This window comes from Onychostruthus taczanowskii, unplaced genomic scaffold, assembly GCF_017590055.1.
Source record: "Onychostruthus taczanowskii isolate IOZ18803 unplaced genomic scaffold, ASM1759005v1 scaffold8, whole genome shotgun sequence".
NCBI lineage: Eukaryota > Metazoa > Chordata > Aves > Passeriformes > Passeridae > Onychostruthus > Onychostruthus taczanowskii.
Window position 1 is genome coordinate 6,381,812 of NW_024505892.1, and position 27,095 is coordinate 6,408,906.

Consider the following 27,095-nt stretch of genomic DNA (forward strand, 5'->3'; position numbering starts at 1 on the left):
TGAAAAATATGAAAGCTAAAACTTAAGGCATCACTTTATCTACAGCCTGTATTTCTTCAAACCACAGGACAATGTAATGTAGGTAGGGGAAAACAAATAAATAAATAAATAAATAAATAAATAAATATATATATATTCACACTAGTCCTGTAAAGACAGATGCAAACTTATAATATTTGAACAAAATATCATGAGAAAGGATTAGGACTGCTTTAGCTGAAAGAAATGATAAATTACTTGGTTCAACTTCCTATCCTAAAATGTCACAACACTTCCTTTCATTGGGATTTTGGTTGGGATCCCAAGTCCAGCATAACACCCTTGATTGTTCCATTTTAGCTAAGACTGACTATAAGACTATGTACAGGCCCCGCTCTTGTTTCCATACCATGCAAAAACAAGGCAAGGAGGCAAAAAAAAATTGATCAGTGTATATACCTATGTGTACATACCTGTGTATACAGAGACATAAAAGGAAAGCAGGCATTTGGAATTAGTGAGCTCTGATTTCCTCAAATGTTTCTTGAATGATGACAGAGGGGATGGCCTCAGCATTACATGAGCCTGGATCTCCCAGACATACCTAAATGTATACAATCTATGAGACAGCAGTCTAGGCCAAAATACATGAAGGCTGGCACTAAATGGCATTCTAGGAAAAACAGAATATCTGACACATAACTCATAGGAGGCTTTGCAAACATGATTAGCATAATGCTACTTAAATCATCAGACCACTGTTATCTTCATTTCTGAATGTTGCAAATTACTTTCATCATCCACTCTCCACTCACTACAGGAGAAAGAAGTTGGAGCCAAGCTTAAAGAGACAGTTCACTTCTAAAAACCTTGGTGAGCTGACTGCAGATCACTTTGGCAAGAGATTTTAAAACAGTTTTAAATTTGTCTTGGCCATTTGTACATCTAGTTCAGCTTTTGGCCAACTTCCAATAGTAAATGAGGAATTCTTCACTTTCTGTCCCAACTGCCATGAAATTTTGCTGTAAAATGAACCAAAATTGCAGAAATCCATCCAAAAGGTGGTTGAAAGGAATACAGACTCCTGCACAGAAAAGGAAAAAGCTTTTTCCACACTACAGAAGAAAAAAGGACACATGAAGCTATTCAGCCCCAAACTGGCTTATGCAGTGCCTGCTGCAGAAAGATAACTAAAGCCATCTTTCTGTTTTCTCTCATCTGGTCTGTAGAAACATCATGTGCTTTGCAGCTCTGAAGGGCTGTGGAAGAGAAGCTGGAAAGTGAACTCTCCATAGAACTATTTTTACCAGGCCTATTTCTCTTCTAAGGTGATTGAATGGTCCCCTTCTGATGGAGAGGGAAAGAAGGAGTAAAACTGCTGAGAGGAGAAATAGAAGATCTTTGCATGGAAAACACTGTTAATCTTAAACTGACAAAATCTCATCCAAGTACAGGGAGACCAGTACAGCCATTTTTCCGTGCCTAAGCTTGAAAATTTTTCTTATTTTCTCTAATTTCAGTTCCTTTCTTTCTTTTTTTCCCCTGCAGTACAAGAGGCAAAATCATGATCAGAGCTGTAAGGTAGGCTTATAATATTTTGAAGGAAAAGATGATATGCATAAGCACATTTCTTTCATTAAAATATTTGATTGCATTTGCTTACATGAATTTGGGCTTTCAGAAACTGCTGGATTCCATTAAGTCACATGCTATTTTTATGTAAAGACTCAGTACCACTCTTTGGGAGGATTCTCTTTACATACAATATTAGACATTATTTTTCTGTATGTACTATGTATCTGACTGTGGTGCTCGTATATGCAGTAAAGTGTCTTACAACAAAAAACAGCTTCCCTGGACACTGTGGGACTTTCTGGAAGAAAAGTTCCTAAGATGTGCGTGCGTGTGCAAGTGTTTGTGTGTGTGTGCACACAAAGATGTAAGAGTGTATGAGCCAGTTTGTGAACGGGCTTGTTCAACTTGCATCTCACCATCTTACCTCCTTTGGTAGCCAGCTACTCTCTGAGTAGATATTTTGGCTTCAGAAGAATTCCTATGAGACTTACCAGCAACAGCGTGGGTAGGTCAAGTGTCTTCAGCTGAATTTGGGAAAAAAAAAAAAATATCCCAAACTCCCAAAACAATCAGAATAATTTCGTGGAAACTAGAAAGATCCTGCAAAGAAACAAGCACACCACATGTACACACATATCTGGCTGTGGTGTTCTTCCAACAACATGTTAAGCAGCTCTACATCACATATGGTATCAGAACAGCTGACCTGCTGCAGGTATCTTGTGATACAGAAGAAAAATTCAGTATGATTTTCTGTGTCACCATGCCAGCTGGCAGCGTCATGTTTGCAGAGTTCACATATGACTGCAATTTTCTTTAATGACAGTCCTTTCCTACCATGAATATGATTTAGAAATTATTCTAGCTGCAGTATACGCATTTAGAGAAATTTGAGGGGCACTGGCAGAAGTGCAGGCACATCTGCCACAGCCAGTGGCCTCCCTCCATGTGGAGAGGCAATCAAAATCAGATTCCTCAGCATTACAATCCCTGCGATACATTAGCAGGTTAGCAGAAGTCTATGCATTCACTGAGATCTAATATTAAAGAACTCCTGGCTTTAATGAGTTGACTAGTCAAGAGATTTTAACTCACCCAATAATATCAGCCAGCAAAGCTTGCTTACTTGTGTGACATACCTTAGACATACCTGTGCAGGGCCTGCTCTCTTCCCACTGCTCATTTTGGGATTGCATCTACTCCACAGTAAAGGGAAAAATTATCTCATGTGATAGACCACTATATTTTGGGCTCACACATTAGATAATCTGATTTTAAGATATAACATGTATAGACTCCCCTACAGTGTCATTTTTCAGTGAATCTTGGCCATACATACACACAAACATGCACCATTAGGAGGAAACAAATTCCAGACCCTTTAACAGAAACATTGCTGACAGCAGGTAGTAGAGAAAAGGCATTAACAACACATTCACTTTGATCATGTTGATGGTTCAATCTCTCGTATCCATGGAAATTCTAGTACAATTCTTTCTAGAGCAACACAGTTAGCAAGGCACCCTTAGGTATGAGCTGCCATGGCCACGCAGCAACTGGAACAACTGGACACATCAGAAACACGTCTCTACTGATACAAGAACTTTGCCAACAGAAGAGGTCTGAGGGAGAGGGGTAGAACCAAAGTGCAAAAGCAGATGAATAGTCATTTCAAAAAGCAAAAGCTCAAATTCTGTATAATGTATGCCATTAACAGTGAAGAAAGTGCATTTTCAGTGATGCAAAACAATAGATTAAGATCTAATGTATTCGTGAATGGCAATAGCAATATCAGCACTTTTTAGAACAGCCTGTCCAAAAGACATATTTTTGCTGCAGTACAGATAGAAAGGCCTATGGTATGGCACATACATACAGACCAACAGCACTAAACCACACAGAAGTACACACTGCAAATCAAAGAGAGGTGGGAAGGCCACAAGCAACAAGGGGCTTTGATTTAGTGCATTTACAGCACCTTCCAGTGTAAAGACATGTACACAACTAAAGACACCATTACAAATGAGAATACCATTACTGAGAATATCAGCATGAAATGGCTAGAGTTGTATATTACAGATCTTAAAGCCAAAGAAATTCTTTGCGTAGCAGCATGGTGAGAATTGTGTAAGTTCTTGGGCCTGCCTTCTGGATTGCTGTAGATCTTTGCTAAAATGCTGTTGAAGACATTTGGATACAAAATCCCTATTTAAAACCCCAATTTTTAAAATAGACTGGAGAAATAAATTGGTGTTCTGAATGCTCTGGAAAATTCTATTACACTGATTGCAAATCCTTTCCTACATATAACAGCCTTACAGTGTGTGTAATAGTGAGGGACAATCGTGTTGTTGCTAGAAAATAAAGTTCGTTCCTTCAGCAACATTTTAAAGATACATGAGTCTGTCACTTTTACATTGTAAAGAAAAATTACCTAATGGAAGTGTACTCTTTGGAGTTTGAGGAACAGTGGAGTTTGAGGAATGATAGAGGTTTTGAAGGGAATTATTGTCCTCTACTCCTTCTGTCTCCGGCAGAGGGTCTGAATCAGGCCAATTTTCTAGCTTCCAGGTGGCCTGCTCTGTTACATATGCAAGTAAGATCTGAGTGATTCTTCTCTGTATGCTTCTACCCTGCCATGCTCCTCCATAAAAAGGTCTGGTAGGATTATGGCTGTATGTCCTGGCATGAGGGAGAATGATGCTTTCTGCCAACAAAATGCCAGACATCTGATTCCTAGTGACATCCCCATTTCAATGGGCAGCTGACTCTCTGTCTGCAGGGAGTTACTAAGACATGCAATAAGGAGATACTAATCCAGAGTGCAAGTAAGAATAACATATATCTGCATTAAGACTTCAGACAGGGTATGGAGGAGTAAAATTATTGAAACCTATTTCAGAAACAGGCTTACAAAGCTCACCACTTCCACTGGTGACACTAGGATTAATAGGAAGATCAAGTTATGCTTAGATCTTTTGTGTTTCTTGCACAAGCATGTGTATATGTGTAGATTTCCTTGTCAGAAACAACAGAGGGGAACTTGAAAGTCCAAAGAAGCTTTCCCCCCTACAGCAAATAAGTGAGTAAAGCCTTTACTGTGGTTCAATAACCACAGTTATGGGAACTAGAAAAATCACCACAGTCGACTGGCCCTGTTAAAAGTGCAGTTGAAGAGGATATTTAAACAGTGACAGTGGCAATTTTCTAAAGTTAGGCCTTCCAACTAGCTGTCTGCAGACCAAAATCACCAGTTTTGGTACTTTTAGGCATCAGAACCCATGTCTAAAATTAGACAGACACAGAAAATCTAGACAAAATGGACTCATCCTTGACCTATTAGTTTATTTCAAAAACCTTCTGTTCATTTAACTTACATACATCAGGGAATGTTGTTGGTATTTGATCCTTTCTCTGTGATTCAACAATGTGGTCTATGTCAAAGGCAACCAAAGAAACTGAAGGGAACTAAAGAAACACCTTCACTGACTAATCAAGGGAAATGCTTTTGGAGTCACATACTTCAAACAAAACTGTATCACAATTTCTCAGAACAAAACTGCTTAACTTCACCATGAAAGCAATTTAAAGAAGTGTTTTTGCAGTCAACAGTGACTGAAGTTAAGAACCACATTTTTTTACAATTCTCTCACATTACTCTTTCCTCAGCATTAGGCATTCAAAGCTGGTCAGCTACTTAGGCGTTTAAAAGGTCAATTTGCAAGGTATTTTGGCTTGTTAATTTCCACAGTTAGATAGAATATTAAACCATGTTCCAAATTTAGCATGAATCATGTCTAATTTTTCTAATGCTGAGGAAGCTAATGGAGTGCAATTTCTAAATTAGGGCAAACAGTCAAATTTATAGAACGCTTGATTTTTCACTTGAGCAGACAGATTTTTTTGTCTCTATCTAAACTGTATGAATTTTCTTCAAGATTTTCTGTCCTTGTATATTCCAGCAATAACTTTGCAATAATGTCTGAGTAAGTTTTGATGAATTGTTGATTTGCTTGAAGTCTTCATGTATTGTGGGATAGACCTAGAAAGGACCAGAAGTTTAGACAGAGCAAATTATTCTGAGTGTATTTTTGGCCAAGCAGACAGCCACAATGGCATGATAAATTGGGATTTATGGCTCCAATGCCTGCTCACTCCAGTATTTGCAAGCCTGAACTGTTACCAATACTACCACACAGGCTATTGCTCAGAACACAGGGCCTCCTGTTTTCTCTCTCTTCAAAATCAAAGTTGTGCAGAGGAAAGAAGAATAAGGTCCTTAAAGGAAGAAAAATGTGTGAATTCTTAACATGACTGGAATAGAACAACACATCACTACCAAATTAAGCACATTAAATTTTCCCTATATTGCCACATATACAATTCACTAGGACAAAAGCCTATACTCTCTCTGAAATCCTTTTTACATTCACATAAGATGTGCACATTGATGGATCCCGGGATGATTTTTGAAATTCCTTTGAACACACTATGTATCTCCAGAAGAAGAAAAGTTGCCAGACAAGATCAGGCTGATGTTGAAGAAGTACCTTTTTACTCCTTCTGACCTAGACATGTTGTTTAAAGGTAACATTTGTCATCATTACTGCACTGTGTATCCAGCAACAGCCTAACGAAAGGTACAAAAATTCCAGGATGAAGGACACTGTCTTTCTGAAAGTTCAGAGCCTGGGCAGCATCCATACTTCTTTCACTCTGTGAGAAGGAACAAGCCAGGCTCTGTGCATGTCATTCAGATGGCAAACAATACCAAGTCAAGTGATAGCAACAGCAGAGTCACAATGCCATGTGTCAGGATTTCGGGCACCATTGTGATCATATCTCGATGCAGTATTTCCCTACTAGATGCAGCTTGTTGCCAGAGTGCAAGTAAACTTCATAACTGACTGCCACGAGTCAGTCCAGGAGCAGGGAATTAGCAAGTGGCTCAGGCACTCTAGTCTAGGAGAGAGTAAAAAAGGAGTGTGGCTGCAGCACTGGGAGCAACGATGCTTGTTCTCCTGCCTTGAGTGAAAGTAAACAAGTCCATTGTTATCTGAGTTTGCCAAACCTCAAAGTATAATGTTAGAAGGAAAAATAAGCTTTACAGAATTGAGCATATACAACTCTTTTCTTCCCTTCATAAATTGTATGTTAGAGTAGCTGAATCTACCAAAGTGTTTACAGTATGCTATATATATAATGGCACATTTAAGCTTTGTAAAGGGTTTGGAACTTTTCAGAAATGTCTCTGGTGCTGAAAAAGGCTAATGTATTACAAATCATATAATATTTTAATTCAGAAAAAATATGTTTGGGAATTTTGACCTAGCATTAGGGTTAGGAAACTGAACGAGGATGCCAAGAAGCATGACTGACAAATCAGTCAAGCTAGTCTGCTTCAGATACATATTGTGCAAGGCATTATCACTGCGATCAGTCACAAAAAATGCATATTTAGTTTTTTTACATTAAATACTACACCTGTGAACCTATGTAAAAGATATACAAAATATAAATGTCATCGGGACTGTATATTTCAAACTTTTTAAAATAAACACAAAGTATATATATATATATATATATATATATATATATATATATGTAGGCATATAGGTTGTAATTTCAATGTCAACACTAGCACAGTTTGTCTCTTCTAAATACAGGCCAGTATACTTCCTAGTCCAACACATGCACCTACAAACACATGATCATGCATACAGCTTTACATTCTGCTGTTTGCAGAAAAGTCAGAATATACAGCACTATACATTGTTTCAACTCAAAATTGATCAAAAAATTGAGAAAGATGCCACTCAAAAGAAATTCCTTGTGAACTATTTAAAAACAAACCCAAAAAACAGAGAAAACCAGGGATATATCTATTTCATCTCAATAAAAACACTGAAGACCATGGTGATGGTGACCTAAGATTCAGAATGCTTTGTCCGGCATGTGGTGGGGGTCACTCTTGGACAAAACACAACAGTGTGGAACTGGTTGCTACGACACATACCAAACACAGTTATAGTGAGGCATAGAGCTTTCACAACACCATCCAACCCAGCTCTGGGTTCAGACTACTGAGGTCTCTGACCGAAAGGAGACAGAGTTGTACACTGCTCTTCTCACAGCAGGTGGTGCTGAAGGGGATCTCGATGCCCATCTGGAAGGTAGGCGTCGATTTGCTGGCCGAGCGGGACGGGAGAAGCCCTTCTCACTTGAACATTTCACTGGCACACATATCTAGAACACAAAGGCAAGTCCTTGCTTTAACAAGTTACAGCTTTTGTGGAATGCAGTGGGAATGCAGGAAGACATTTGCGGTGACCTCAGAACAGGTGGTTGGAAGCTATTAAAAGGAGCGCAGCAATGCACAGAATGCAAAAGAACAGCTATTTCTATGTACAGAGATTCTCACATCAGTTGTGGCTTAAAATACATGAAGACAAGTGTCAGACACAAGGAAATGTATAAAATGATAGCGCAAGGCAAAATTGACATTTCCTTTTATCTTTTAGTTTCTGTAAGTTTTTTTGTCAATGAATGCTGTAAAATATTCCAAGTGTAGTACTCAGAATACCATCTGATATTGCTGGAGTAGGATCTACATACTTCTCAGGTATTTTTTCATAGATCCTATTTCAGGAAACTCTGTTTCCATTAGTTCAGTGTGAAGCTGTTTAACTTGGTAACTAATTCAGAATGGTTATGCGTTAATACAGTGTCATGTCTACCAGCTGAGCCATAGAGATGCAGAGGAAACTCAACAGATTTTGATCATAGCTACATTGTGTAAATTTGAAATAATGAAAATAAACCTGGTGCCTCAAGCCACATGTAGTTCTTTACATCTCTGAGACATTAATTCTGCTGGACATAAAATGGCAACTCCTGCTCAGGCAGTATTCTACACTTAGTTTCTACAGATAGAAATGGCAATATAAAATGTGAGCCTGTGAAAAAAGTAATTATTCCTTTCCTCCATTTCAATTGATGAAAATTTGTTTGCCTCTCAAAAGTTTATTGGATGAAAAAGAAATCAGAAGCTTCATGGCTTTTTTATTTCTGTGCTGAAGGAAAGATGTGCCTGCTAAGCAAGACATTGCATCACAGCAAGGCTGTCAGAAAGACATGCAGAAGAAAATCTGCATGGTCAGATTCTCAGCTGCTTAAATCTATATAGCTCCACTGAAGTCTGTGAATTTGTGCCAGTTTAAGGCATACCAGCTGACAGCCTGAACCCATTTAAGTTTCCCAGCTCAAAACACACCTGCCTTATCTTTTTTTTGAGATTCCAAGAGGCATATCTCTTTGTGTTCTTTGTGGACTTTTACAGAACCTGCAACTTACAGAGTGTTTTCCAGACCATCTGCTTGTCTTTTCATTAAGAAAGAATGTTGGCAAAAGCAGTATTTCTAAACTTCTGAAAATAAACTTCAGCCAAATATAAATTAATTATTCATGCCATGCTCTTCTGTTTCTGTGAGCCTATGCTTGAATATATAGGAGAAGCTGGAACTGAGACATGAGTAAGAGAAGGTTACTTTATCACTGGAAACTTTATGGAGTCACAATACTCCTTGTCATAGGCAGCTCCAAGGTAATCCTGATCCAAGGAGCACCCTGGATACTGAAAAATGTTATCTAAGACCTCTAGGGTTTGGGGCATGGCCAAGTCTTCTTAAGCCCCATGGGAAGTCATGATATAACACATCAGCTAAAGGAAGGAGAGAGGGTGTTAAAACCTGGTTGAAGCTCTCACTAGCTCAATCTTAGTATAACTGCACTGTAGTAAAAAAATAGCTTTGCAGAACACCAGCAGGGATAAGAATCTGGCATGTCTTCACTGCTCATTCTTACTTACATGCTCCTGCCCTCCCACAACTCTTAATCTGCAGAGGAAATGCTCCTGATTCATCCAGATCCTGACCTAAAGTATCTATTTTTACATAATTAGTTACAATATAATGTTAGTCTGCCCCATTTTAGAGTCTGAGGATTGTTATGAAATGGAATTGTTTTGCTTTTGTCATTCTTATGAACTTTACCTCTGGTAACTTCTGTCTCTCTTTTCCTTGCTTGAGTTGCTGCCCAATATGCCTGGCTGAATTCCTTGGAAATTCTTGTTTTTCTTGCTCAATCTGGAGCATTTCTAAATACTGACTCAGTGTCTCGCAACCCCCATTGGTGAATTCAGAATTTGTCTGTGTCCTCTTATCTTTGCAGCATTTTGCATTACACAGAGAAGTCGCAGTTGATTTTTCATAGGTTTTCAAAAGCTTTTCAACAACACCATAGTTGGACCTTGAGTCAGCTGAACGCGGGCGGCCGGATAAATTACTTGGTCTCCAGTCATGCTCGTGAAGCATGTGCCGGTAACCACTAGTATTTGGAAGTCCATTCATGTGTTTTTGTTGCCCTGCTGTCCTGACAGCTTTGCTGGGGTTGTTAGTTTCTTGCTCCTTTGTTGCAGAGAGCTTGGGACTTGAAACACAAGACGTATTCACAGTTTCTGCCCTGCTAGTAGCAGAGTCACACAGAGTCACACAGGGCTTGTGATCTTCTGATGCTGTTTGAGGCACCTGATTTTCCTGCAGAGCAGTGTTATGTTTATCTGTGTGAAATACAGTCCGATTAAACTCATCAATCTTTGCTGCTAGCGTTTCATTCCTTTGGGTCTTTCCCAAAGGATGCCTGGTGTCTTCCAAAAGATCATTGTGCGAGGTAGCAGGGGCATAAAAATCATTACTGTAAAAAGGGCTGCTGTGAGACTTGGTATTTTGTTTCTGATGCACCTTGTTGCTTTGGGCCATATTTCCATCTGAACAACTCTTTTGGGCTGCCAGTGGGGAAGGCTCATTTTTATTGTCTTTTCCAAGCTTGCCCATATCATATGCCCATGTGTTGTGGCAGAAATTTGTTGGAACATTGCACTCATTTTTGGTTACAGGTATTGCAGCAGTTACCATTACAGGGACTTTCACAGCCTGCCCTTCATTTGCAGAGGCTACTGCAGATTTATTTTTGTTTACAGGTGAAGGATTCCTCAGTTTCCCCCCATTCCAACAACCCTGAGCCTTGCAATTGCTTTTGATGTCTGGATCTCTTATGGGTGCTTCTGAAAGCTGTATGACTGCAGAAAGTGAGTTAGTTAGGTGCCGAGAAGTGCTCCGTGGAGGAACTGGTGGAGCTTCTTTCTTTTGCCAGGGACTGAAATCTGTTCCTATGCCACCAGTAAGACTACCATAAGAAATATCCTTCAAAGCCTTGGTGGAGCTCATCAGATTCTTCCTATTATTATATTCCTCTGTTTCAAAAGCAACTGAAGTTTGTGATTCATTGCTGGACACATGGTTCATCTCAGGCAGAATAACTGCGTTTTGGGTTTCCTCAAATTCCCCCAGGAAAGGAAGTGACTTCATTCTGGAAATAACAGAAGAGGTGTTTTAGGGATGAGCAATAAGGAACATTACAGAGGATCTCAGCATGGATTAATTCTCCCCAGGAGCAGGTGTTTTAACACTGGCTACTTAAAAAGGTTTGGGAGCAGTTTTGCTGCAGCTGATGTACCCACCACAATGGAAACACACACAAAAATTTTGAGGAAAGGTCAACAAAAGAAATTTGCATTCCTTTCCTTTGCCACTAAAATTCTTCTTCAGAGTTTTTTAGATGATGACTCTTCTTATCTCTGCTACAGTAAGTACAGTAGGATCTTGTTTTAATGACTTACAGGAGTCTACCTGACTATGAACTAAATGAAGAAAGCTGTAGGACACAGTGTATCCCTCGTTTAGGTTCATAACCTTACACATGAGATCTGCCTTTTGATATATGATAAAAAAGCATCTTTAAAAGTTATGCATCAGCTATGAATCAATTGTTCTAAAGATACAAAGAGTAGCCCAGCTAAAATAATGAATTAGTGACAGACTTTTAACTGATCACATGGTGGAGTCTGAGAAATCCTCTGACCTTTGGGAGCATCTGAGAAGGTTCAGTTTTACCTGAGAATTTCTGCAAACTCAAGAGGCAGTCTGGTGTGTAGCTTGCTAGAGAAGACAATGAACATTGAATTTTTAACAGATGATGGAATGTTCATTTGCCATACTTTCAGGGTCTGACTTGCCATCTTTCCATTAGTACAAATGTATGGTGGTTCTTCCCTCTCTTGCTTTCTTTCTAGTCTTGGATCATCAGCTCCTGACATGTCCCCCATGTGTCCCTTAAGACTAGATTTGGGCTTTAAGTAAGAAATTCCCAGCCTGACAAACCCATATAGTAGTCTATAAAACTACATGGCAATGGGGCCAGAGTAGACAGAAATATCTGTTTACTTTCCCAATCCTCTGTACAGCCATTAGAAACAAATACAATTTTTTCTCATATAAACACTAATCTGAATTCGTATGTTCTGTATATAAAATCCATTTTGCTGGTAAAACCTGCCTTTGTATCATATTTCAACATATTTAATTTGAATATTTTATGCTGAGCACTGAAACACTAGGAGGGCAGGAACTGCCCAACTAATAAACCCAACAGCAAACCTGCCTTCAAAGCGAAAAGCATAAGGAGAATTATTCATTTCCTTCCTCTAACATAAGAAGTCCAAAGATGTTTTTACCTTCTGTGATTTGACTTCTTTCGAATTTCCTCTTGGTAGCTGCATAATTCTTCACTGACTCTGGCAAGTTCTTTAAGAGCCTTTATAATTATAAAAACAGGCCTTTAATATATACATTTAAAATTATATCTCCAAAATTAATTTGAAACTTGTGGTCATTTGCCTTTAAGATTCACAGCAGAGGGAGGTAGTACGAGAAAAGATACAAAAATGCCCCCACCTTATGAAGACAGGTAAAGAGCATGCTGTTAATACATTCAAACAGTGAGAAGACACTCATTGATAGCAAACCTAGGAGCAAGTAGAGACAGTGACTTGTGGAAAGCTAAAATCAGGGAGATCAGTTCTTTAGCTTAACCTGGCAGGCCAAGTCCTCAGTGTTTTCCTCCCCCTTGCAACTGAAACATGCTCATACTATACTTACTACATTGAGGTCACCAATATAATTCTTGGTATTTTGCTCCGAAGTTTTAATGGTGAGGCTGTCTTCAGGTTTTTCGTGGTTCTCAAAGGCCAGATTGTCCACTAACAGAATATTGTTTCTGCTGGTGTCTCTGGGCTCCTTCCATTCGTGTCCTGTTATACCAAGCAGACTCCCTTTCTCCATTCTGTTGTTTGCCACATTGTGTTGATGGTGCAGCTTTGCTGTGTCAGTCTCTTGCAAAGTAGGGGAATGCATGGACAGCTGCAGCTTGCTCTGAATGGCCTTGCTATCATGGACAGTCATACTGCTCTCCCTTCTAAGTTTTACCTCCTGGTAAAGCTGAAAAGACAATAGAACCTTCTATTAAATCATGGTATTGTAATGAGCTTTATGGCAAAGCCCACGTATTTATCTTCTGTTTTGAATGATGCATCACTCAGCAGCACTGATTAGAAAGATTCTAGATGTGTTAGTAGGAAAGGGCTGAGTCACCTAGTGTGACAATTCAAACCCCAGGATTGCCACAGGATAAGGCTGATACCATTCTCAAACTCTCTGCCACAATTTTAATGTATGGCTCCCACCCATGGTTGGGACTGGAAGAGATCTCACGAGATAACTGGCCCTGCCTTGGGCCAAAAGATGCATGGTAGTTTTCCAAGTAATATCAGCACACTCTGTGGTGGACACAACTGTTATGTGATGGATAGGGAATGTAGGGGAATGTGACAGAGAGAGAGTGTTCTGGCTATGTTACAGCCTATTAAAACATATTATTTGAAGGAGAGGAAGTGAATTCTCATAAAATACAGTGCCATCTGCACTAGAGCACACTCTTTCCGTTCTCAGACAAGTGGAATTCTTCCCTGTGATTGGAGTGATAAATCAGTACTGCAGAATGGCATTATTTGGCAACATGTTGTCACCTTCTTCTTTCATGCTATCTGCTGAGATCCAGTGGCTTCATTAGTAAATGGTGTTAATTCTTGTCACCCAGCAAATTCAAACTAGGAACTGTGGTAAATTATAAATTAGAAAAAATGGCAACATCTTAAGAATCTCTTCTGCTTACAGTATAATTCCCAGTGCCAAGAATCCCACAGCTCTGTATAAACATTCATTCTTAACTTGCTCTCACGAAGAAAGCACACAGGCACCTCTGAACAGCTATCTGCCTGCCCTCTCACAGTGCACAAGGCCATCACAACAGCTTTTGGAAGGACAGTGGAAAAGAATAAGAACATGCAGAACATGTGGCCATTTCATGGTTAGTGCTGTAGATTAGAAGTATTCTCACGTTCAGAGACTTAACACTTGACCTCATCCTGGGTTTTCAGATTTCACTCCCAAAGCCCAGCTGCTCATGGAAACTGAGAGCTGAACTTTGCCATTTCCAAGAAATAAGAGCCTCATATGGATTCAGTATACCAGTAAGAAGGAAGGCTACCACCCCATAATATCTCCTAAACCCCACAAGTCTTTCTGGAGGAATTAAGTTAGGTTTGGTGGGCTAGAGAAAACTGTCAGATTAAAATACAAGCTGATAAGTAAGCACAAGTTTTATTGAGAAATCCTTCTACAGATAATGGCATTTAAAAGGTATCTATCTCCCCTTTTCTCCAGACATTTGGCTTGTGGAGAAGACATGTCAGGCATCTGAAATCCGCAGCAGCTATAGTCACAGCTTAAGAGGGGACCTTAGGATTCCAATAACCTTGAGGTATAATCTGTAGTTTTGTTTGGTCCTGCAGCAGCCAGCAAATTGCTTCATTTTCTTCCCCTTAGCCCCATTCTATTCTTTATCTCTTTTTCTGTCTCTGTCATGCTTTCCTAATCTCTGTGCTAATAAAGCACATGATGAAAACAGTCCTTGCTGACATTGTCAGGTCTGCTAATAGCCAGAATACCTTTTCATTCCAAATCAGCTCTTATACTTAAGAAAATTAAATTCAACTACATATACAGATCACATTACTAACTTTTGAAGCATTCTCAGCTTGGCAGTGAAATTAGGGAAGACTGCACAGAAAAGTCCTAATACAAAAGACAAAATGTGGCAAAGACCACCATACCAAAGTCTGCAAGAATTGTGGGTAAAATATAAGAGAGTTGACATTATGGAGGTCTGCTGCAGGCTGGTTTAATGGGCAGTGTATGGCTGCCATTCCTTTGGCCCTGACAATTTTCCTTCTCAGTTTCATGTGAGAAGTCTCTGCCATACATTCCTGTGCTGCTCAGCCACACAACAGTGCTGGCAGAGAGCAAGTGAAACTACTCCATATGTATATTAGATGAAAAATGTGGAAAGCTCACTAGTGAAAAAACTTGCCTCTACAGGCTGCCAAGCAGACTCAGTTAATGCATTAGAGAGTGTCAGAGGGTTTGGCTGCAGGGACAATTTGAGGATAAAAGAATAATAAATAATTGCTGTGACTATTTCTGGAAGGAGATGCACTGCAAATAGCAGGGTCTGTTTGCTAGTATGTGTAAACACAAGTGGTTTCAGAACTTTCATGCTATTTACTGTACCTGTTTTCTCTCCCAAGAGTCATCCATAAAAGGAACAAGTTCTAGCCTGAATAATTCTGTGTCATGCAGCATTTCTCATATATATTATTTTTAATATTACCATTTGCCCTGGCAGACCTGTGCCATCTAAGCCTCTTTACTAGAGAATTATGATACCTAATTTTTTTGTTACAAAATATGCACTTTCTAAACCCCATGTTGTTCAGTATTTACTTGAAAAAAGCATATGTAATATAGGCAACATGGCTCATGCCCATGACTGAATTGTCAGCAGTACATACAGCCAATAATCTCAGAGCTCACAAAGCCACATTCACCTCCTACCTTGTATTCATGACTATTAAATGAGCAATTGCAAATACTGCTTAATCCCAGGATTTTCATCCTTCCATCAGCTGTTAGAAACTTCCAGTGACACATAAGAATTAGGATAAAATATAGAAAAAAATTTGAAGTGACTCAATGTCACTTCACCCCAAGCGAAAATGGTAGTTTTCAGATTTTTGTTTAAAAGTACCTCTTCTATTTTCTTCTGCATGACCTTCCATTGACATTCCCATTCTTTCCTTTCATTGTCAAATCTCTCCAGCAATTCCATTTTTTCTTTATTCCAGCTCCTCTCCGTATTCTCCAGTTGTCCACGCAGGTCCATGGCTAAAGTCTGCACAACAGCAAAGACAGCTCTCCTTTTTTCTTTCTTCCTGGAATGTTTCCTGGAAGTTTAAGAGAATAAGTCTTACTTATATTTTATTTTAGCTTTCAGGGAACAAAGATAATCAAGAAAATTCCCAAAATTAATAACTGAAATGAGCTTGCAGGAGACAGTATTATTCATATTTGTCCGGAGTGTGACTCAAATATGGATGAACTAAGCATTATAGAACATAAACCCAAAGGTAGAGATGCCCAGTCTGGAGAGGGCAGGTGGAACACATTCGGCATCACAGCATTCAGTAACATCTGCCATAGCAGGCTTTGTACCATGATCACTTTGCATCTTTGCTGTTCCTCTTCACTATAAATGTGTTTTCAATGAACTTGGGTCTGTACAATATTGAATGGCACTTCAGGACCTTGGGATCCTGCAATATCTGCCCTTGGGGGTGAAAGCTATTTTTATATTTGTTCAAAAGACAACTGTAAAAGTATCATGTTTGCTCACGCACTCCCTGCACGCACGCAAGGAGCACGACAAGGACTGGTACATTCTTTTGGCAATTGAGGACTGCAAACTTGATACACTTGGGAATTCCCATGGCTACATGAATGCTCTGGAATTCATGAAGAAAGACAGGACAGGAAAGTTAATAACAGGTACAAACACATAAACAGTAGAAATTGTTTATATAGAAGGGACAGAAGGCCACCAAAATGGTTCAAGAATTTTGGATTTACAGATCTAGGTCTATATATGTTAGTTTTCAGGATCAGCATAGGGAAAATGAGAAAATATTTTTCAACAGCACTAACCCCAGTCTAGTTCAAAACTTTTCTTAGAATATTTGACTAATTAGTGCTTCACTTTCTTTTTCCCCTTTAGAAGTCTTTAGCATCTTAGTGTTTGCAAATGAAAAAAAAATTAATTGAACCACTAAACTGGCAAGTTTTAAGGGAAATATTTTAGATCTGCTTATGTGACTTTGGAGCAAAGCAGTTACAAATCTTATGGGCCTGGTGATCCTCTTGCTTCTTCTTGCTTTCTTAGGCTTTACACTAGAAACCCCATTACCATCAGCACATTTACTAAGCCAACAAGTCTGAAATAACACTCATTCATTCCACTGTGATGGCTCCTGTGATATAATGCCTGGTACAGAGGCATTGGTGCTTGAGTTTGTTAACTTCAGCTCTCAAAGCCAGTTGTTGTGCTACATAGGTGGTCATGGAATCTAGTTCTAGTAATAAAATGCCTTTGCATTGCTTTCTGCTCCTGGCAGAAATCAAATAGGTAGGCAATTGAATTATCAGAGAGTCAGCTAGGAGTAAGCCCAGTTTATGTTTCTGCAATTTGTTCATTTGCCTGACTGATGATCAGTGATTGTCAACTCATAGGAACTGATGATTTTACTGTCCACATTTTCTATGATATAGTAAAAATTCATTCCTGAGCAAAGTTCTTCCCCAACCCTTATGTTACCAGCACGCCTTGTTGATTTAGCTGTGGTTACCATGTAACCACCATTTACTGTGTCTGCTTTCTTTCAGCTGACTGGGAAGACAATGTCAAACTTAAGAGTCAGCTTCTTTCATGTACAAGTAAGCAGAAGAGCTCAGATGAAACCCAACAGGTTACTTAGATCTTTGGGTCATAGGAAGTCCTCCCACAAGATCTCCCAAGACCCAGCCCTAACTCAGGGCTTGCAGAACAGTTTACCCCAAGTGCCTGCCTTGGAGCTCTGAAATGACAATCTGTCCCTCAACTACCTACAAACAGATTTCAAACCCTTCTTCTTTCCCCTGCCTAAAAACAGACTCCATAAAACCATAAAACAGAGCAACTCCATAAAACCATAAAACACTTTGAAGCTAGGAGCTGCTGAAAGACAGCACAGAATTCTCATCAAAAAAGAAGCCAAGTACTGGTTTGCTCACGGCCTCTTAGGGAATGCAGCCAGGCTGCAGACTGCACCTCTCCAGGCCAGTGTTTCAGCTTTGTGCCAGACTCCAGTAAGAACTGACCAAAAACAATTTGCAAAAAAATTCTATAACACTTAAGATCCATTGCAATCTAAACATCTATTGCTAATGAACTTTAGGAATATTGCAGTACTTTCTCACCTTGCCAATTCAAAGGCTGCAATTTTTAGCACCGCCATTGATTTTTTTTTTTTGTAGATTTATGTCTTTATAACCTTTCAGAATACCTCTGAGAAATAAACAAAAGTCAACTCTCTGCTCCACTATAATCCTTATACAAATACACATCAGAAAAAAAAATGATAAAAACCCCCATGTGTAAATGCAGTACAGTCATGAACAAGACAGGCAGACATAATCTGTCAACAACTTGCACAAATGGTGATTTGGCTAGTGCACTATTAGTAATAATGACCATGCTTTACTCAGCCACATATTACTAGAAAGGTCAATACTGCATAGCATGTTTGTTTTTACACACATAAGAACAGATATAATATGTACTCCTTTCAAGCATGAATATAGCACTGAAAAGGCCTCTGGTGTTCCCTTAGTGCTGGAAACTACTATTGCCATGTTGGCATTCATCTTAACAATTTTCGAATTGTTTCATATGGAACTCTGATTATAAAAAAGACTGAAGACAGTCAGAAAGAAATCAAGTCTCGAAAGAGGATAATTACAGAAGTTACAGATGGTCACTTGTAGCTCTAAGTTTCACAAAAGGCTTGTATTGTTTCTTAGGCTTCTCTGATTTCCTCTTGACATCAATTCTGAGAAGAAAACTCATTTTTGTTTATTGATGTTAGCAGCTGGATGACTATACAGCTTTGCTGCTGTTGTACAGTGGATCAGTTCCTCAGAGACTTTGACTCCCATTTCTACTTCTCTTTGCCTCCACTTTTTCTTGGTGTTTCCTTTGAGTTTGTTTGAGGTTATTTTGGTGGAGTACAATGTGCAGTCCTGGTAACACACCCTCTGTGTGTATAGTGCATTGAGATTTCCCCACGGGTATTTCACATGGCTAAAGCAACCCAAGGCATGCAAAATGTCACATTATCATTTGCTCTGCGGATCAGAACAATATCTGTGCTCTTGCAGTATTGGCAATTTCTCCATGTCCTAGACAAGGTCAGAAGCTCATTATAGCAATCAAATTAAGCAAATAATCAATTTTGTCTGCATCAGCTGCATTATGCTTTAACTTTTCCTTTAACCCTTCCTCCTCTCAAGCAAAAAAATGTTTTAAGCCACTATTTGATGTTAGTCATTATTCCCCCATATCTTACCCTTTCTAGCCAGATACTAAAAATGCAAGATACTTTGCAAGCAACCTCTAGCAACTTCTGAAAATAATCAGCTTGACATCAGCTGAGAAATTATTTCTCACCAGAGTTTAATCAGACTGGATGTGCATAATCATTCAGATACACAAATCTTCCCTTGTTTTTACAGAAGAAAATGCAATCAAATTATATTTCCAAATAAGTGCTATATTTTGGATGACTAAGAAAATTGTAAACATATGTATTTGCTAATTATAAATGTGTGCCATTTGTCACAATAACGTGCACTTTATACATTAAAAGCAAGTACAGTTGAGTGAGAGAAGGGAAAGAAAACAGGAAGAAATGAGAAAGTGAAAAAAAAGAGAAGGAAAAAAGCAAAGGAAAAAGTAAAAAGAAAAGGGAAAAAGAAAAAAGGAAAGAAAGAAAGAAAGAAAGAAAGAAAGAAAGAAAGAAAGAAAGAAAGAAAGAAAGAAAGAAAGAAAGGAAGGATTCAAGTGCACACAATGCTGTCATCCCTGTTCTGTTAATATATCTCTGCCTGCACTGAAAAAACTAACTGAACTTTAAGAATAAAGACCATATATAACATATATGAACTTCACATTACATATAAATAACATTAAAAGGGATATTTAAATAACTGTTTGCCACATCAGAAATTTGCCTTCTTTTTTAATCTTAACTGTTCAAAAGCATTGATTTAAAATAAACTGCAACCATACCTTTCATGGAATAAGAAATCCTTTAGGAGTTTTTCAGTCCATTTCCAGGCAGCAGAGAAAGCAATGAAACACACAGCTAGCAGGGATCCTGTTCTGTGAATCTTGATCTTTAAAAGAAGTAAGAAAGCTAAGCAAGACACAACCTTTCAACTGGGGCAGCATTTGCAAGTCTCTTTGAATAAATGCTCAACTTTTGCAAACTGGAAAACAGTTCCGTTCAGCATCATCCCCGCAGCTGGCTTCCACGTGACGTCAGTGCACGGAGGATGGTTTTAAAGCCATCTCTTCCAACCCCCAGCTTTGTAACTTTATATCTCCTCATATTTTGTGTAAACAACTCCAAGTCCGGGACATTTTTAGGTTTTATAGTTCAGTCCAGTCTTTAAAGCTTGCTGAAGCAGCTAGTGTTAATATCAAAGCTGTGACAATAGGCAATTTTAGGTTTCTTTTATTGTTGTCTATGCTGTAAAGGAAGATTTTTTTGCTGTCTTCCAGACCCAGTTTTCAGGGTTATATTTTTTAGTATGATCATTTTGAGCTTTGCAACTTGATCCTCCTTAACTGCTTTGTAAAAGGAGTTTTGTTTAAAGCAGTGATTTTGTTGGTTAACAGCTATCTTAAAGAGCTAAAAGCAGACCACTCCTCCCTAAAATCCCTTTCTGTACTCTAAATATGCTCTCAGTTATGAAACGCAGAATTATTGGGCACTGTGTAATCCTACTGTCTTGCATTCTGGGAATGGCAGTAACGGTTTCTTTGGGATATACCCAAATATTCCTGATACTTTATAATGTTTCTGGATCAGATTCCACAGTCTGTTAATTCAATTTGTATCTCAGCAAAGCAAAACACTTGAAATTGGATGAACAATCTCCCTTGAACAGGGAAAATCATCTCTGGCACAAGGCTGGTAAAGAAGGTCCAAAAACACCTTGGGCTGGATATAAATCCCTAGGAGTGTCCACAGCAAGTGTTGGCATGGGATGAGGGAAGGGAGCGTGACAAAAGCAATCCAGCAAGTGAAAGTCCACAGGAGACCCTGAAGCCAGAGCAGCAAAATTCAGCTGCTCCCCCTGCTGAGCCGCAGGCAGGAGGAGCCCAGCTCGCTCCTCAGGTCTCTGACCACCACAGTAACTCTCCTGCTGCACCGAGGGTTAAACTGCTCCCATTTTCTGGCAGCCCGAGAGAGAGACCCTGGGGGAAAGCTTCACATACACTGTCCTGCTGGGTACTCGTGCTTGGGTGTGTCTGCAGACAGCAGCTGAGACAGGTGGCAAATTCACCTTTCAGGGAACATTTTGCCCCATGTGTGCCTGGAGAAGGGCCACAAAATACTTGACTGAGGCAGCATAAAACTGGAGAAATCCTGCTGTCAGACGGATGTCTTGGAATGCCCTAAGCAGGAACATATTTCTATGGGCAGTGCAGCTGATGACAAGAGGATCAGTGAGAAAAAGAGCACGATATGAGGATTCACACACCCTTTGCTTAGTCAGCACCCTCCTCGTTAGAACAGTAAGTTTTTATCTGACAAAATCCATTATAAAATCCAATATAAAGATTTGAACTCTGGGTGCATTTTATAGTAAATACCAAACCAGGTTACAGAGAAAACACATTTTTTCTCCTTATATGGTCTAGCTGTAAGTCTCAGCAAATACATTAATTGGGTGCTTATTCTGCTCCCATGTAACTTAAATAATGGGACTTGGGCTATTTGTGAAAATTGTAAAGATGATCTAGAAATTGAACAAATGTGCCCCAAGTACACAACTGAACGTTCCTGAAAAAAATCCCCAGACTAAACTCTGAGGATTTAAATCTAAAGAAACAGTATGACTTTCTTTTGTGAGGTTAGGTCTCAAGGGCCAGCTGACATGGCTGGGAGAGAAGCCGGAGTGCTTGGGGGCAGAACTGAGCCCACAGCTGGAGGCCAGGCATCAGCACACTGCCTCCTCCCTGAAGCCAGCACAGCTGCACTACTGCACATGTAGGCAGACTCTTCAGACATGTTTTTTTACTCTTATCCATCAACAGGGGCTATCATTCTTGTGTCTTTAATATTGCTAACTCGATGCCTCTTGTCTTGCTATGTGGACTCTTTGAAGTAAAACCAGTAAAAATAAATAAAACAACGGGCTAAATCCCAGGCTTGAGTTCTCAGTCAGGAAAAAGCCTACATTTCTGTCAGTGTGAGGAATTAGAAATGTGTGAGACTCAGGGGCTCACTGGGAGACAAGCACTGGACCCCATAGGTCAAAGGAACACATTAAATTCATCCTTATATGGAAAAGGTGAGATAAAGAAAACATGAAGTGAGTTGTAAAAACATGGTGTCATTGTTCTATATACCCTTAAGTGTAGCAGTAGAGAATTCTGCTTTTGAGGATAAGAAATTATTCAATAGAGACTGTCCCTGCTGTCCCTCCTCCAGCGTCAGTAGACAAAGCAGCAAATGTAGCTTCTTGGTATCTGGCACAGATAAAATACACAGGAAGACTACTGTAGGCTTATTACATCCAACATATTGCTTCCACAGGAAAGATATATTTTGTCCATGTCTGGTACCAGCACTGCTTGGGTCAAAAGTCAGAACCTCAACAAAAAAAAAAAAAGGTGCAAAGGAATTTTAAGCAAGACCGCTAAATTTCTCTTCATCATGCAAGACTGGAGACAAAACAGCATGAGTTTTAGCACGAGCTATAATCTGATCATATACTCAAGGCAGTAGCTAATAAAATCTACTGAAGACTACTTCAGGGCATCTTTGGCTGCACCAGCTTGGTTATAGCACACCTATTCTGCCACGGCCACAAAAGCTATTGACAAGAAGGAAGAAGAGCACTGCTGCCACTTTAATCCACCCAACCTTACCATTAAGATTCCTGAATGATGTACACCTTGATAATCCTGGTATATATACCTTGGGAGTGGCTATATACAACAGGAAACAGGCAGAAGGGAATACAAACTCTGTCTCCTCTTACTGTTGTGTGCTTCTGCAATAGGATATACCTCAGAGGAGAAACAGAGCCAGCTAAGTGTTATGTCATGTCGCTGCTCCAAGGTTACATTGGAAATCGGTGGCAGATACTTTAGATGTTTACTTTAAATAGAGCCACCGTAATTTTCCCCATAGGCAACTGCATGTGTAATGGCAAAAGCTGGATTTGAATATCACTTCCCCTGGCATTAAATCAGAGACAGAAATGTAAGCCAATGGCAACTACGTCCCTGATACTGATGCCTTTAGAAGTCTCCTACTCACCTATCAGATTCTGGGGTGACTAAGGAGAAGGGCATGTAGTACCCTGAAGCTCTGCTTGTTTTTGTAAACAAGTCCTGAAGTTCATGTGCAGTTCATCTCTTTTTATAACACATATCTAGACAGCCATGTTTTTGGCAATTTTCTATTTTCCAACTGCCAGGCATAGCTCTGCACTATAGCACCTGCTCTCTTCTAGTTTTGATTCTGAAGCACTGGTGACATGTGTCAGCAGACTATCTCTCAACTGGAGCTTCAGGCATGGATATTTTTGGTTGAAAGAAGTATTTCTGAGCCTGGAGAAAATGGTCATTCTAATGGAATGGGAATTTTTCAGTAGCAGTAAAAGAGAGTATCTGTAGAGGGATTTTGTCAGGGCATTCAGAGCCAGCTCTAAACAGGAAACAAATTCAATTGAATTTTTCTGGTACCATTAAAGGAAAAAATGCACCTATTCCCTAAATTACATAAAAATTCACTGGAGATATTGCCAATTTCTACAAGTGAAAAAAATATCATAATTAGATCTACAGAAGGAAGATCTTTTCCTTTTGAAAGAATACAGAATAAATCCCCTGGGAACATAGGAAACAGAAATTTAATATTTCAGGGAAGTGCTAAATGAAGGCAATTTCATGGTTCAAATTCAATAGCTTTTTTCCCCTGGAACATTAATACTTCACCAGAATATTCCAAAATGGGAACGGTGAATCTGCTAAATGAGATTTCAACTGATAGGTAACCTGGCATATCCAGCTCCTTGCCACATGCAAACAAAATCTGTATTCTTCTTACTGTTTGTCTTCAGAACTCTGAGCTGTGCAGCAGGCAGAATCAGTGAATCAGCAGTGTTCTGGCTGTCTCTGCCCTGCCTGACTCCAATGCACTCCTGCTCAAGGATGCCGATGTATTGAGCTGCATTTGCTCACTCACCTGTGAGATGGTCTTCACCCACCAGGCCAGTTACTGAGTGGGGAGAATCTGCTTTCTTTCTTGGCCATAATTACTGCATTTCGTAATATCATGTTATTTCAATTTAGCAAGACATAGAACACTTATTTTTTTGGCTAGATCTTATCATCTGGCTATGGATAAATGGCCATACTCATTCTATTAGCTTTCTCAGCATCTTTTAAAGTTGTGCAATATCTGGCATGAAACAGATCAGCAGCTCAAATCACTCCCTTCAACCTCAATGCAAAAGGACAAGAAATACACATCTCATTTCTCATTAAGATTTCCCTGTGAGGCTCCTCACCATTCTCCTTGCTCATGAGAGATTCAAAGACTGTATGGAGCTTCTAAAATAATTTTGTATGCTTTAGTGTGCTTTAATTTCAGACTGCTGCTTGTGCAATAGCTTCCTAAATGCCCCAAAAGGTCTCAGCTTTGATTTTGCTTTGTTGATGCCTGATGGAGAGCTCCAGCTTTTATGCAAGAAAAAATACAGTGAGAAATCAATTGGATTGTAATTGCCTGTGCTGTGCAGAGATTATCTCCACCTTTCATCTCAGTAATTCATTCTTTTCTGATTTCTGAGAAAGAAACAAATCTTTCCCAATTAATTTCCAAGATTTATTCAATGTATGAATTCAGTGTATTACTATGTTAGAGTGTTACTGATACACTCTGTAAATCAAGCCCTCTGTACTCATTTTTATTGCATACAACACCAAGAAAGGTATTAGCAAGTGTAGGTTAAAAACTAGAAGCCCAGAACTTCAGATCTTAGATTAAGTATGACTTTTTCTCTCTAATGGAAATTGAGTCAGCAACATTTAAGAAAACACAAATGATTGGTTTTTCCTCCACAGGAGATACTAAAGCAGAAAGAAACGGAAAAAGTCAGTTTTGTGCTAAGATTTGGTATACCAAGTTTAAGCCTCAAATTGTATTTTTAATGTCCAAATTGCAAATCCATTGGGAAAAAACCCCTCCTAGTGTTTGCAGCAGCTGCTGAAAAACAAAAGGCCTTTTCCAGTTATAGAAATTCACTGTGAATTGATCATGTCTTGCCATAATAGTTTTTAATATGTGGAACTTAATTTTAGGTAACTGCATAAATTAGAGCATCTTAGAAATTTCTCAGAATTACTTTGGGCCTGGCTTTATCCTTAACTGGGAAACCAGTCAAAGCTATCTATTTATCTCCCATATATTGATTATAATTTCCTTTAGACATCTCACTAACTATAAAATGGATAATGATGGCAACACCCCCTGGTAGAAGTAAGTATTTGGATTAAATCAAGGAGTTGAATGATTTAGCTGATCAAGGTCACTGCACCTGCAGAGTGTGTCAAGGGAAAGCTAGACAAAGAGAAAAATACTGTATTTTTAAATAATTAATATTTTTACTATTTTTTCATTCTCATAACAAAAATTTTATTGCACCACCTCTTGCAGCTCTCCGAGGATTTTCCCTCAAAATAGTGTCTCAGCTATTTCAGGTAGCAGAGCAAAACGTAGGCATGGAGATGAACTGTTCTCACTGGGGAATGAATTAAGTGAACAGAGAGCTAACAGGATAAATCAAAGGGAATCCTTACCACTAGCTAGAAAAACAGCTGCTTTATTTATTACCACTCTTTACTACTACATTATTCAACATGGAAACTGCAGAAAAAGAAGTGTCATTAATACACATACTTGTTCACCCTTCGAGAATTCATATTTGTGGGACTCAGTGGTTTCAGAATGGGTCAGGTAAAACAGAAAAGTGAGCTCCATCAGGCATTTCAGATGAGGTTTTCATAGTGGGAGATTTACTGCTTGTAGGAACTGCTATGTAAGTATGAAAGAAAGAAAGGAGTCACCTGTACTCTTACTTCAGCCTCTCCCAGGCAAGAAAGGAATATTCAGTGACTGTTGATGCACACACTTGTATAGAAGCTTCCCTCACTACGGTCACTGGCTACAATGGCACGGTTAGACAGGGGTCACTCAGCAAACCAGGAGTTACTATGTCCATTCAAAACTCCTCCTCAAATCTGGGGAGAGAACGTAGACCTGTGGTAGCCACAGACTGGGAAATGTTACCTGACAAGCTTGACACCAGCCAAGGTGACTTACACCACTCCCAATCATCATCAGTTCAATCAGTCATCAGTTCTACATCAATCAGTTCAAGTCAGACAGTAGCATGGCCATTTTTCTAGAGCACACAGAGAATGCATCCAGCCTATATCTCTCAGAAGACTCCTCAGCTACTCTGATACCTTCTCCTCATGCTTCTCATTCTCAGAGGCTCCAGCTCCTGGCCACCATTCCAGACATAGTGCTCTATATAACAACTATTTTGACTGGGGCCTAATGCACATAATACAGTGCTGAAAAACATTATCATCACAGTTATGCAAAATATACATACAAGCTCTGATATAAAACTGCAGAATACACACAGAATGTGGCTTTACTATTCATGTAGCTAAAACACAAATTATTTTTCTAGGAGTGGGGAGAGGAAAGTAATAGAATCCTCACACCCACTCTACATTTTTCTGTTTTGTTTCTGTTTTGGTGCAAATTAAGGAATATTAAATTGGTTCCAGTCCTCAGGAAATTTTTATTCAAAAATTACAAAACCAGACAAAGTGAAAAACTCAATTTTCTGTTTGCTTACCTGGAATACCACAGTGAGCAGGTTTCCTATTCAACTGGGTGACTTTTTGGTATGTTTTTTTGCAGTTCTTTTGGTTTGGATTTGGTTTTGGCAAACAAGTAGTCTTCAGTGTTTTTACAGCAGTGGCTATTACAGAAACTATGTCTCTTGCACTTCTTATCTTGGAGGGTGGACAAAATAAACAAACTGAAAATAACACTACAATGAAGAGTAAATGATGAATGACTTACAGTACAAAAAACAGTGTAAAAAGGAAGACAAGTTTAAATATTGTTGTGTATGAAAGGGATGAAAATAATACAAGGATGAGAATAAGTAAAATGATAGGCTGGAACATCTGGGAAAGTAAATACAAAGACAAAGAGAACAGTCAATTAATGGAATAGCAAGTCCAAAGTTTCAACAAAATAAATAGTGAATCAG

The 27,095-nt window shown here is 39.1% G+C and overlaps 1 protein-coding gene across 2 annotated transcripts; it reads right to left on the reverse strand.

Moving 5' to 3' along the window:
* Window positions 1-490: 490 nt before the first annotated feature.
* On the reverse strand, window positions 491-20,017 carry KIAA0408 (KIAA0408 ortholog). 2 transcript variants are annotated; one of them, XR_005954049.1, is made up of 7 exons: window positions 19,786-20,017; window positions 15,655-15,850; window positions 12,609-12,947; window positions 12,185-12,264; window positions 9,606-10,980; window positions 7,571-7,800; window positions 491-6,579 (listed from the first exon to the last, which is right to left on the reverse strand). XR_005954049.1 is itself a non-coding variant. In XM_041423642.1 (6 exons), exons 2-6 carry the CDS (start codon window positions 15,787-15,789, stop codon window positions 7,630-7,632), a joined length of 2,100 nt encoding a protein of 699 aa, XP_041279576.1. In that variant the 5' UTR covers window positions 15,790-15,850; window positions 19,786-20,017; the 3' UTR covers window positions 491-7,629. The 2 variants fall into 2 exon arrangements, 1 of the variants encoding a protein (XP_041279576.1); XM_041423642.1 differs by having other exon boundaries at window positions 491-7,800.
* Between the last annotated feature and the right edge of the window lie 7,078 nt (window positions 20,018-27,095).